This window comes from Rhincodon typus, chromosome 13 (assembly GCF_021869965.1).
Source record: "Rhincodon typus isolate 14 chromosome 13, sRhiTyp1.1, whole genome shotgun sequence".
NCBI lineage: Eukaryota > Metazoa > Chordata > Chondrichthyes > Orectolobiformes > Rhincodontidae > Rhincodon > Rhincodon typus.
The window spans coordinates 68,903,647-68,917,707 of record NC_063344.1 but is presented as its reverse complement, the minus strand read 5'-3'; the positions used below and the strand labels follow the sequence as shown (position 1 = coordinate 68,917,707).

The 14,061-nt window shown below is 42.7% G+C and overlaps 1 protein-coding gene across 2 annotated transcripts in view; it reads right to left on the bottom strand.

The window, feature by feature from the left end:
• The window catches only part of LOC109937590 (alpha-1,4-N-acetylglucosaminyltransferase-like), a 19,125-nt gene extending 5,218 nt beyond the window's left edge, over positions 1–13,907 (bottom strand). Inside the window, exons 1-2 of one of the 2 annotated variants that reach the window (XM_020536091.2) lie at positions 13,781–13,907; positions 2,347–2,658 (exon numbers count right to left, since the gene is read on the bottom strand). In XM_020536091.2, coding sequence (XP_020391680.2) covers positions 2,347–2,658; positions 13,781–13,837 — 369 coding nt within the window. In that variant the 5' untranslated portion in view covers positions 13,838–13,907. Of the gene's footprint in view, positions 1–2,346; positions 2,859–13,780 lie in introns of both variants that reach the window. The other variant, XM_048604219.1, reaches the window with a different exon arrangement.
• Between the last annotated feature and the right edge of the window lie 154 nt (positions 13,908–14,061).

Below are 14,061 nucleotides of genomic sequence, written 5' to 3'. Positions count from 1 at the left end.
TCTACGCCCGAAACGTCAGCCTTCCTGCTCCTATGATGCTGCTTGGCCTGCTGTGTTCATCCAGCTCTACACCTTGTTATCTCAGATTTTCCAGCATCTGCAGTTCCTACTATCTTTGGAATATTCTGAGCAGTTTTGGGCCCTGTGTCAAAGGATGGATGTTCTACACTGGAGGGGCTCCAAAATAGGTTTTCAAGAATGATCCTGGGGATGAAGGACTTGTCACATGAACAGCAGTCAATATTTAATAGAGGTTAGAGGGACGAGGGGGAATCTGATTGAAGTTTACAGAGTACTGATAAACCTGGATAGATTGGACGTGAGGAAGACATTTCCACTAGGAGAGGCTAGGGCCCAAGGGCACAGCTTCAAAGTCAAGGGATGATCCTTTAGTACTGAGTTGAGAAGGAATTTGTTCAGCCAGAGGGTGGTGAATCTGTGGAGCTCATTATTGCAGAAAGCTGCGATGGCCAAGTCATTGAGTATATTTAAGACAGAGATAGGCAGGTTCTCGATTAGTAAGGGGAACAAGGGTTACCTAGTGATTACACCTTTCTTATTCCTGAGTTCTATGCATATTGCCTCGCTGGATGAGCCCTTCATGATGTCTTTCTCATAGTACAGCTGTGACATTCTCCTTAATCAGTAATGCAACTCCCATGCCCCTTTTACATCACTCTATATCTCGCATGTAACATTTAAAAGTTGGAATGTTGTGCTGCCAGTCCTGTCCTTCTCTCAACCAAGTTTCTGTAATGGTTACCATATCCTTATCCCATGTAACCTGCAACTTCTCCTCCAAGTCACTCGCCATCCTGACTTGGAAATATAACACCAACTTTTACGCAGACAAGCCATCTGGGCTCTCCCTCGCACTATTCCCCTCACTATGGTATTCTCCATTACCTCTACATTCCTTCTTACATTCCCTAGTTGAGTGACTTGCTGTAATACAGTGTCATGGCCACTAGGCTCACCATTCCCTCAGCCCTCATTCTCATCCAAACAAGATACAAACCTCAGGCAGGTTGGACAATTAGAAAGGCTAAGGGTCCTGGGCTCCTGCCCTCTTGGCAGGGAGGGGGTGGGGGGGACACATGTGTTACACACTCCTTGAACAGTGCCCAAATCCAAGAGCCTGTCCTCATGAGTGTGAGAACCTCGTGGAAAAAGGTGTCCTCCCTGATGTGCCACAGTGCCTCCAGCTCAGTAACTCTGAGCTGAGGTTCATGCAGCAGCAAGTACATCCTGCAAACGTGTTTTCCCTGGAACAGCCCAATATTCAGAAACACCCCTCATTCAGCAAACACAACACATCACATGACCTGCCGTCTCTAATCGGGGACAGAATTAATTAATAATTGTTAAATCATTTATAATTCACACAGCCTACATCTCCTAAAATGTTTTAGCATAGCCAGAAATCATTGCAATATTGACAAAACTATGCAACATGTAAAATACCGATAAAACCTACAGTTTTGAACAATAGTTATGGATTTACTTGCCGCACACAATTGGAAAATAAATACATGGAGGCTGAAAAACAAGTAGCAGAAAAAAAACTTCCTTTCCAGCCTTCACCAAACTTCCCACTCACCATACTTTGCTTCTTTCAGTCATCCTTACTTAAAGCACCTCTCCCCAACCAAATTCCCAGATATACTCATTTAGCCAGTCTCTCACTTTGGTGGTCTCCCTGCACCGACTGTGCTCCTTACTGACTGACAGTTCTAAAATTCCTTTTCTTATTTAAAGCTGTGATGAGTTACTCTAGCCTAGCTTCCTGCTGACAGCTATCAACAGTTATTCAGTCTTCAGTGCTTTATCGGATAAGGGTTTTCAGGAGATTGACAGATAGCCATCAGTGCCAGAAGCTGCTTGTTTCAAAGAAACACACACAAATTTAACCAAGTTATTTAATGCAGAACAAAAACAGAAATTCCTGGTGAAAATCAACAGGTCTGGCAGCATCTGTGGGATGAAAGTAGAGTTAACATTTCAAGTGCAGTGATTCTCCATCAAAATTAGATTGAATTTGGAGTTCATACACTTTTATGATTTCTGTAGAAATCGATAACTTTGCAAAAATGATTCAAATTTCCAGTAAATTGCACCTTCTTCCCAGTAAAACAATCTAAACCTTTGCTTTGTCTCTAACAATATCCACCCATAAGCACCAAAAGACTGCGGTAAAGGTCATATGACCCACTTCAATTTACCTAGAACTTAAACACACAATTCCCGAATCTAAAGATTTGGAAACCTTGTCTTTTTTCAGATTGATGGCCAATAACAGCTTTTACCATCCACACATCAAGCAGCTAGCTCCGTACAATTCCTTACCTTCTCATACCATCCAGCCAAGGGTGTGTCGCTGAATAATTCTTTAGGATTCAAGGGCAAGATGACCACATTCTTGAATGAAGAAAGCAGAGGGATGCCTCTGTACTCAGGTTCTCGATACGTGGATACGCTCCCATTGAACGCTTTCATGAAAAAATAAACTGGTTTGTTTGGGTTTAGTCTAGCTGCTGATTCGATGCTGCACATGACCAATGGGGAAGGGTTTAGTTCACTGGAGCTCTGTAAAAACATAATTCCGGGCTCTGTGGTTGGGTGTGGGCGCCTCACAGTCGCTGTGTTTTCAGAGGTGACCTGATCAGACATTTGGTCACTGGAGGTTAGTTTGGCCGAGTAGTTTGCCAATATGATTGTAAACTCATTTAATCTTAATAATATCTTATTCAAAGAGGGATTCAAAACAAGATATACAATGATGGTAAGTACTAGTGTTAGGGAAAATAACGAAAAGATTTGACACTTCTTCATAACCGATGTTGTTTGTTCGATGATCTCTGTAAAAAGAATGATTAAGGACAGAATAAAAATGCTGTTTTTATCCTCCACATTTCCGGCAGGAACAGAGTGAAATTATTGTCTAGAATTTACATGAGCTACACTTTTAAGTTTGGAACTGAAAAATAAACTGAAATGGCAAAATAACAGCAGCAAATAGATATGCTTCCAGCGAGCAGAGTGTGTGCCCCATTGACTCCAGTTTTGCAAGGGCTCCTTGATATTACCATCCTTCGACTACAGCCTAGATGTCAAGGACTGCCACTTTCACCTCACCTCTGGAATTCAACTCTAGTTTCAATATTTGAGCCAATGCTTGAATGAGTTCAGGAGATTTGTGGCTCCGGTGGAAGCCAAACTGAGGGGAGTGGCAGGTTCTGGAGTACCATTGCTAGAATGTTGTTAGGGCCCATAGCCTTTGCAGTATCCAGTGCCTCCAAATGATTCTTGATATTGCATGGAGTGAATCAGATTGCCTGAACACTGACATCAGTGATTCTGGGGGCCACAGGCGGAGGCCAAGATAGATCATCCACTCAGCACTTCTGCCTAGAGATTGTTATGAGCACCCCAGCCTTATCTTTTGCACTGATGTCCTGGGTTTACCCGTCATTGAGGATGGAAATATTTGTGGATCCTCCTCCTCCAGTGAGTTATTTAATTGTCCACCACCATTCACAACTCAATGTGGCAGGACTGCAGAGCATAAATGTGATTCCTTGGTTGTGAGATTGCCTAGCACTGTCGACCACTTGCTGCTTACGCTGTTTGATATGCAGGGAGACGTTTTTGGTGGTTTCACTAGATTGACACCTCATTTTTAGGTATGCCTGGTGCTGCTCATGGCATGCCCCTCCTGCATACTCCATTGAACCAAGGTTGATCCCCTGGTTTGATGGTAATGGTTGAGTGGGAAATATGCTGGGCCATAAGGTCGCAGATTGTGCTGGAGTACAATTCTGCTGCTGTTGATGGCCCACAGCACCTCACAGAGGTCCAGGCTTGGGTTGATGGTCTGTTTGAAGTCTGTCCCATTTAGCATAGTGATGAGCTGTGGATGTCAAAGTGGCCGCTAACTGCTCTGAAAGAGGGGGGCAAAGTTTACCTTCCTCTGACAGTTCTGCGCAACAAGAGGACTGTCAAAATGGAAGTACAGCTCAGTATTTCTGAGGGAGCGCTGAGAGGAATCCTGTCTCAGAAATACAAAACCCTGCTTTTGTTAACAAGAAAGGCGATCTGAGGAAGATATCCACTCTGCAGAAAATCCGGCCACCGAAGTTAGTTAAGCAAAAATCAGCTGACCAAGAGGCTGCAGAAAAATTCTGTCAATTTTTATCTCTGGAAATATCTTGATCAACTACAGTGAGACGAACATATGTCGCTGATGTTTGCTGAATTCTCCCCTGATAAGTATGAAGGAAACTAGTTTTACTGATTTAACACACATTAACAATAGGAATACAACCTGAAAGTGTGCAAATGATGCACGCTCACAGAAGATTTTTGATAGTTGAGAAATGTATGCATCAGAGGGTATTTATAGGTGTTGCATGGTTTCTTATAATTTACAATCAATGAAAGGAAAATGTCTTTTCCACATTGTTGGCATCATGTTTTTGAACTCACACTGAAAGAACATTTCAGAGGTTGGGGAAGCTATTCCAATACTGGACAATTGTCAGGCTCACCCTCATGAACCTGAATTTGTGTACAGGAACATTTTTACCAATTTCTTGTCTACCAACTTCATGAAGTCAACCTAAGGACCAGGGTGGGGGCACTGTAATCATGGGGATGGATACTCCTCTCTGCAGCTGTGAGCAGAAATCCTTAAGGATGTGTTTCCTGTCCAGTGCCAGGATTAAGGACATCTCCTGAGGACTGGAGGAGATCATGGAGAGGGCCGGGAGGGATCCAGTTGTCATCACCCATGTTGGTGCCAGCAACATTGGTAGGATGAGAAATGAGGTTCTCCTGAAAGAGCTTGAACAGTTTGGAGTTAAATTAAACATCAGAACCTTCTAGGTAATAATTTCAGGATTACTACTTGAGCCACAGGCAAACTGATGAAGGGTAAATAAAGTCAAAGAGTTAAGTGTGTGGCTCAAAGATTGGTGTGGCAGGAATGGGTTTCAGATCATGTGGCACTGGCACTAGCACTGGGGTAGAATAGAGCTGTTTTGCTGGGATGGGCTTCACATGAACCATGCTGGGAGCAGTGTCCTGGTGATTCATATAACCAGGGGCACAGAGGGCGTGAACTAATTAGAGGGGGGTGCATTTTGGGAGAGAAGCAATGCAGGCTTACAAAGCAAAAGGATATGGCAGCTATTTGGGTAATGATACCCACAGTGGGATAGGATACAAACTAGTGTCAATCAAGGGGAAAAAGAAATCAGGAAAAGGCAAAATTAATGGCTCTTTGCTTGATTGCATATAATCTGTGGAACAAAATAAATGAATCAGTGGCACAAATGGAGGATAATGGACATGTTCTTGTAACCATTAAGAAGATGTGGCTACAACAAGATCAAAGCTGGGAAGTAAATGTTCAGCGAAATGCAACTTTTTGAAGGGACAGGCAGGCAGGAAAGGATGGTTTGAAAGCTTTGTTGGTACAAGATGGAATGAATACAATAGCAAAAAATAATCTCGGATCGGTGGAAATAAGAAATAAAAAGATGAAGAAGACACTAGTGGGAGTGGTCTACAGGTCTCATAACAATAGCTATTTGGTGGTCCAGAAAATAAGAGGGCATCTAACAAAGACGGTATATTAATCATGGCTGACTTTGATCTTTGTGTAGATTGGGAAAAGCAAATTGGCAGAGATATCAACTAGGAAGAATTTATCAAGTATATTCAGGAGAGTTTCCTAAAATATTGTGTTGTGAATCCAATCAGACAGCAGGCTATTTTGGGTCTGGTTATATGTAATGAGGCAGATTTAAGAAATCATTTCAGAGCAAAAGATTCCTTAGGAAGCGATCAAGACATGGTAGAAGTGAACATTCACACAGAGTGAAAAACTTGGTTAGGAACAACTGTTCCTCTTTAAATAAGGGTAATTACTAAGAAATGAGGGTGGAGTTGGCCAGAGCAAAGTGAGAAAGCATTTTAGCAGAAAACCCAGTTGATTGACAATTTAAGAAAATAGTTCATGACTCACAACAAACATATGCCTAGTGAGGATGAAGAATTCTAGGAAGGCCAAAAACCAATTGTGGTTGACCAAGGAAATTAAGGATAGTATCAAAATAAAAAAACGTCAAAGCTAGAGGATTGGAAACACTTTTTAAAAAGCATCAAATGATTACCCAAAAAAAAGGGAAAGATAAAGTCTGGAGGCATACTAGCAAGTAATATCAAAATGGACAGTAAGAGCTTCCTTTAATATATGCAAAGGAAGATTGAAACCAAAGTGAACAAAGGCACCATTAGAGAGTAAGGCTAGAGAAATAATTCTGGGGAACCAGGAAGTGTCAGGAACGTTGAATAAATATTTTCCATCAGGTTTCCAAAGTGTTAGCTAATCAAGAGGCAAAAGGGGCAGAGGAAATAAATAGAATAACAGTCAGTATAAAAGGTACTGGAGAAATTAATGTGGCTAAAAGCCCCTGAACCTGATGGAATGCACTCTAGGAACTGCCTACAGAGATAATGGATACACTAGCCATAATCTTATGGCTCTATGACTATGACTCTAAGCTTTAGGTTCTAGAAAAGTCCAAGGGAATTAGAAAACTGCCAATGGTAACACCATAATTTAAATGGGGAGGGGGACAAAAAAGACAGGTAACTAAAAGCCAGTTAACATAATGTCTGTCATTGGAAAAATCTTAGAATCTATCATAAAGGATGTGATAGCAGTGTGTTTAGAAATAAATAATACACTCAAATAGAGTCAGCATAGTTTCATGAAGGGGAAATCATGTCTGACAAATTTACTAGCATTCTTTCAGGAGGTGACAAGCAGGATAGATAACAGGGAAGCAGTCAATGTAATATAACTGGCTATTCAGAAGGCAATTGACAACGTACCACACATTGGGTTGCTTATTAAGATAAGAACCCATGGTGTTGGAGGTAGTATGTTAGCATAGATAGAGCATTGGGTAACGAGTAGAAAGTAGGGAGTTGAGATAAGGGGTTTTTCAGGACGGAAACCTCTGAATACTGCAGTGGCACAGGCCCCAGCACTCTAACCACAACTCTTTGCAGGATATATTAATGGCTTGTCTATGCAGTTTTGAATGAACAAAGTCAGGTTTGTGGATGACATAATGATAGATGAGAAGGCTAGTGGTGAGGAAGATAGACAGAGTCTACAGAGGGACTGGAAACTGAGTGCAAAAACTTGGCACATGGAATTTAATGTGGGAAAATGTGAGGTCATGCATTTTGGCAGGAACAATACAGAGCTGTGTATTGTTTAAATGGGGAAAGACTCCAAAAAGCTGCAATGCAGCTATTTGCCTGTCCTTGCGTATAGACCACAAACAGCTAGTGTACAAGATCAGCAGGTAACAAGAAAGACAAATGGAATATTTGCTTATTTCAAAGATAAATTTAATTGAAAGGTGTTGCTGCAACTTAGCAACAACTTTGACAACAAAAACTAAACCAAGGCATGATTTAGACCACACCGAGAATACACTGAGACAACAAGGTGCAGGGCTGGATGAACACAGCAGGCCAAGCAGCATCATAGGAGCAGAGAGGCTGACGTTTTGGGCCTAGACTCTTCATCAGAAAAGGGGGAGGGGAAGGGGGTTTTGAAATAAATAGGGAGAGAGTGGGAGGCGGATAGAAGAGGGATAGAGGAGAGGATAGGTGGAGAGGAAACAAACAGGTCGAAGAGGCGGGGATGGAGCCAGTAAAGGTGAGTGTAGGTAGGGAGTTAGGAAGGGGATAGGTCAGTCCAGGGAGGATGGACAGGTCAAGGGGGCGGGATGAGGATTTATGAGTTGCTGTTCCTGCAGCCTTCGGGTGGCATCGTTGTGGCACTGCAGGAGGCCCAGGATGGACAGGTCGTCTGAGGAATGGGAGGGGGAGTTGAAATGGTTCGCGACTGGGAGGTGCAGTTGTTTATTGCGAACCGAGCGTAGGTGTTCTGCAAAGAGGTCCCCGAGTCTCCGCTTGGTTTCCCCGATGTAGAGGAAGCCACACCGGGTACAGCGGATGCAGTATACCACATTGGCAGATGTGCAGGTGAACATCTGCTTGATGTGGAAAGTCTTCTTGGGGCCTGGGATTGGGGTGAGGGAGGAGGTATGGGGGCAGGTGTAGCATTTCCTGCGGTTGCAGGGAAAAGTGCCGGGTGTGGTGGAGCTGGAGGGGAGTGTGGAGCGGATGCAGGAACAGCAACTCATATTCCGCTTGGGAACCCTGCAGCCCAATGGTATCAATGTGGATTTCACAAGTTTCAAAATCTCCCCTCCCCCCACCGCATCCCAAAACCAGTCCAGCTCGTCCCTGCCTCCCTAACCTGTTCTTCCTCCCACCTATCCCCTCCTCCCACCTCAAGCCGCACCTCCATCTCCTACCGACCAACCTCATCCCGCCCCCTTGACCTGTCCGTCCTCCCTGGACTGACCTATCCCCTTCCTAACTCCCTACCTACACTCACCTTTACTGGCTCCATCCCCGCCTCTTCGACCTGTTTGTTTCCTCTCCACCTATCCTCTCCTCTATCCCTCTTCTATCTGCCTCCCACTCTCTCCCTATTTATTTCAAAACCCCCTTCCCCTCCCCCTTTTCTGATGAAGGGTCTAGGCCCGAAACGTCAGCCTCTCTGCTCCTATGATGCTGCTTGGCCTGCTGTGTTCATCCAGCCCTGCACCTTGTTGTCTCGGATTCTCCAGCATCTGCAGTTCCTACTATCTCTAGAATACACTGAACAGGTTTGATTCTCTCTTTTAAGAAAAGGTGTAGTGGCATTGGCAGCAGTCCAGAAGTGATTTATTAGCTTGAACCCAAGCATAATATTTTATGAGGAAGCATCAAGTCGATTGGTCCTGTTGGAGAAGAATTAGAGGCAACCTTATTGGAAATGTAAGATCCTGAGGGGACTTGATAGGTTAGATGCAGGAGAGTCTAGGGCTGGCTGGAATGAACTGGTAAGGTAGTTTAGCAACAAATATGGTTGAAGAACAATGGCAGATGTTTATGAAAACAGTTCATGGCTTGCAGGAAAGCTATATTCCAGTGAGGAAGTAGCATTTTAGGAAGGGAGCGAGCCAACTATGGTTAACCAGAGTGATTATGGAGAGCATTTGATTGAATGAAAAAGAATGTACAATATGACAAGGATTAGTGATTAGCAAGTAGATTGGAAGAGTTTTTACAGATCAATAAAATGTGACCAAAAATATAATGAAGAGGGAGGAAGTAAACTTTGAGTCATAGAGTCAGGTAGCACAAAAACAGACCCTTTGGTCCAACTTGTCCATGCCAACCAAGTTCCCCAAACTAAACTAGTCCCATTGCCCTGCATTTCACCCATATCCCTCAAAAAATTTCCTATTCATGTACCTAAACAAAAGTCATTTAAATGTTGTTACTGTAGCTGCATCTACCACTTCCTCTGGCAGTTCATTACACATACGAACCACCCTCTGTGTGAAAAAGTTGTCGCTTTAAAATCTTTCTCCTCTCACATTCAAAATGTGCCCTCTAGTTTTTAACTCCCCCAGCCTAGAATTGGACCTTTTGCTACTCACTTTATCTATGCCCTTCACAATTTTATAAACCTCTGTGAGGTCACCCATCAGTTTCTTAAGCTCAAGTGAAAATGACCTAGCTAATTCAGGCCCTCCTTATAACTCAAACCCTCCAGTCGCAGCAACATCCTGATAAATTTTTTCTGAATCCTCTCCAATTTAATAATATCCTTCCCATCATAGGGTGATCAGAACTGTACACAGTATTCCAAACATAGCCTTACCAATGTCCTGTACAACCTCAAGATAATGTTCCAACACCTGTATTCAATGGCCTGAGCAATGAAAGCAAGTGTTCTAAACACCTTTGTAACCAGCCTGTCTATCTGTGATGCAACATTCAAAGAATTATGTACCTGAACCCCTCGGTCTCTCTGTCCAATACCTCTACCCAGAGCCATATCACTAGCTGCAAGTCCTTCCCTTATTCATTTTACCAAAATGTAATACCTCACATTTATTCAAATTAAACTCCATCTGCCACTCCTCAGCCCATTGGTCCTTTTGATCAATCCCTTTGTAATCTTAGATAATCCTCTTCACTGTCAACCATACTACCAATTTTAGTGTCATCCGCAAACTGACTAACCATGCCTCCTAAAATCTCATCCAAATCATTTATGTAAATAGCAAACCACAGAGGACCCAGCACCAATCCCTTTGGAACCCTTGCTGGTCACAAGCCTCCAATCTGAAAATCAACCCACCACCACCATCCTCTGTCTCCTAGAATCAAGCCAAGTTTGTATCCAGTTGGCAAGCTCTCCCTGAGTCCCATGTAATCTAACTTAGCAAATCAGTCTACCATGCGAAACCTTGTCAAAGGCTTCACTAAAATCCGTATAGACAATGTCTACTGTTCTGCCCTCATCTGTCTCTTTGATCTCATCCTCAAGTTTGAGAGACACAATTTGCCATGCACAAAGCCATGCTGACTATCTCTAATCAGTTCATGCCTCTGTAAATGTGCAGCAATCTCTGTATCCTCCATACAGTTCCCATTGAAGACAAAAATGGGGAGCAATTTCTTCTCCCACAGGGCAAGGAATCTGTGCAATTCTTTACCACAAAGGGTTCTCAAGAGTGGTCATGGCTGAGATAGACAGCTTTTAATCAGTAAGAGAAGCAAGGGTTGTGGGGAAATGGCAGAAAAGTGGAGTTGACAACTTTCAAATCAACCATGATCTCATTGAATAGTGGTACAGACTCGATGGGCTGAATGGCCTACTTCCACTCTTCCATTTGATGGTCTTATGGTGTCACACTTGAACAAGTCAGTACGTTTGTCTCTTTGGGACAAATTATATCAGAGGACAGGAGATGAGATGCTAGAAAAAGGATAGAGGGATAGCAATAAGTGGTTTTGTGAAGCTACAAGAAAACTCAGACTTGAAGTATGAATAAAACTTGTAAAACACTACATCCTGTTCAGAACTGTGGACAATAAGTAAGGACCTGCAGAAGAAAATAGAGATCTTTAAAATGTGAATACTAGGGTGTATGCTATAAATTCCACATTCAGGCCAAAACAGAAATGAGCAAAATTAACCATAAAACTGACCTCTTGTAAAGAAAACGTTAGTAATGGGACATGTGATCAGAGCTGCAAAGGGAGAGGTAGAGATCGAAAAACAGAAGTGGAGAACAGAAGAAAGAAAGGTGGCTATTGATGCAGTCGATGTCACAGAGTGGTTGCAGACGAGCTGCAGTGCATGTGAGAGAATGGTACCAGACAGATGAATGTGGTGTATCATGACAACAGCAGCAGAACAACGAAACTCCTTCCACAGACCTGAGTCACAAACACAGCAATTGTGAAACCGAAGAGTGGGTTGAAGCTGACAGGAAGGTTGAAGTGACACACATACCATTGGCAATACAGGAATTTCAGAGAATGTGGTGAATCCTCAAAATCCAAAGGTGAATGAAATTGAAGACGACTTCAATGAAGAGGAGAAAAGAACCTGGTTGAAAGCTGCTGAGTTTGCTACCCAATTCACTGCAAACTTAATGATAAATATTTCATGGTATTAAAATTAACAAAATGCCTGTTGAACTAGTTCTGGATGTTGGACAAGTTAGGAAAATAAATCAGCAATAGGTCAGATCGGTGATTGTGCGTCATTGAGTCCGAAAGAGATTATGCATATTTCCCTCCCATGCCTTTATATATTATATATATATTGTTTGGGTCAGTTTTCAATTAATATTTTTAACTCATTTTAATATCATAAAAACAGCTGAATGCCCTGGATACAGCTGGGAGCTCAAGACCATCCAGAACAAATTACCCTCAGGGCTGGCATTGCCTTGAAAGCTTTGCCACGTCACCATTTGTGTGCCGTGGCTACAGTGTGTACCATGCAATAAGAAAAGCATTGCAGAAACACACACAGACTTCTTTGACCACATTTCCCAAGCCTGAAACCTCAACCAACCAGAAGGACAAGAGCATCAGGCTGAGGGGTCCAAAACCAGCTACACGTTCCCCACCTAAGGAACGATATCACCGTTCCGTCAGTGACGCTGGGTAGAAATCCATGAAGTCCATCCCTAACAGGATTCTGGGCGTACCCTCAGCTCGAGACAGCTGCCTTTCATGATGCAACAAATGCGAATTTGTTGGAACACCTCACTGACTGTTAAGACATTATTGATCATTCGGAAACCATGAAAGTTGCTCTTCAAATAAATTTTCTCTTCGTGTTTTTATGTGTTCAGCTGTGTGAGGGGAAAACGTCAGAAACAGACTCTCCCAGTTTAACCATCTCCTGCAGTTTCTCAGCCAGTACCCTTCCCTTCTGCTCTGTCTGACTCAGCTTTTTGCTGCACCTTCAGGGAAACCGCAGTGAGAAACGTATTGTTTAGTTTTACAGGAAATGACTTGAAAACTGCTCCAGCAAATCGCATTAATATTTTACAGGACCAATATTTAATATTATAGAAACATAGAAAGATAAGAACAGGAGCTGCCCCTCCTTCAATAAGATTATGGCTGTGGTTTGGATTCCACATTCCCAACTACTTCCAATGACCTTTGACTTCCCTGCCCCAAAAGAATCTTTCTTCCTCTGTCTTAAGAATGCTCAGTGACCTCACACTCGCTGCCTTCTGAGGCAAAGAGTTTCAAAGTTACACAACCCTCTGAGAGGAAAAAGGTTTTGACTCCTCTCTGTCCTTTGGGCAGCCCGAGTTTTTAAACAGTTTCCCCTTGTTCTGGACTGAACTACATGAGAAAATATCCTTCCAATGTCGCCCTTGTCAAGACCATTGAGGATCTTATACAATTCAATGACATCACCTCTCCTTCTTTAAACCCCAATAGAAACACTGCCAGAACGCTCCTCAAAAGATAGCCAGCTCGGAGCAGAATATGTGGAAATTGGAATAAAAACGTCTGGAGGAACAGTACTTCATTTTCACTCAGGAGCTTTAAAGCCTTCGAGATTCAACATTAATTCCAACAATTTAAGAGCACAAACACTGCTGTCCATTCTGATGACCATAACCCCACGTGTCATTTGTATCTTGTTATCTTTGCTCTCAGTTGATCTGACCCTATTCTCTTTAAATTCAAATCGACTGCTTACGTGAATTTTATATCTCAATCTCTCTTGACCAGCATCAACTTTGTCTTTTGCAGTGGACACCTTCATCATCTGTTCCACTTCCGCCTTCCCCACCCTTATGGTTAATGGCATAAAAACCATAATTTTCCAGCCATCTCGTGTTCCAAGGAAGATCCTTTGGAGTCAAAATATTAACTCTGCTTCTCTCTCCACAGATGTTGTTAGACCTGCTGAGCACTTTGTGTTTTTTTTCAATGTCACAAAACAGCCAGCTCATTCAGGTGTCAAGCCAGTAAACCTCCTCCAAACTGCCTCTAATGTATTCATACACTTCCTTAAAACGGAGATCAAAACTGCACGTAGTATTAGAGAGACAGTAGGAACTGCAGATGCTGGAGAATCTGAGATAACAAGGTGTAGAGCTAGATGAACACAGCAGGCCAAGCAGCATCAGAGGAGCAGGGAAGTTGACGTTTCGGGTCTGGAAAATCCCTCACCTGTCGGAACAATTCTGTTTCATACCATTCAAATACAGTCTCCAGTAAGAATAAAGTTACAAATGGGATGGGACTGAGCAAAGTTTATTCCCATTTTGGCAAGAATAGGATTTTAAAAATCGCCGTCACTTACTTGTTGGAATTTGTCCCGAATCCAGGGATCATGAGCTGTGTGTAATGATGGTTGCATTAAGTGCCGTTTGCTTTCCCAATCAGGAAATACTGAGGCTTGAGCAGGAGCAAATGTCAATCACTAAGAGTGACGACACGGGGAGTGTCTGACATTGTATTATCTGGCAGCTAAATGCATTGCAAAGAGATATTGAAGAAATGTTTTTCTAGTTTTGAAATCTTGCACGGACATTTCAGACAGATGATTTCAGAAGTTAAAACACCCACATACTGAACATGATA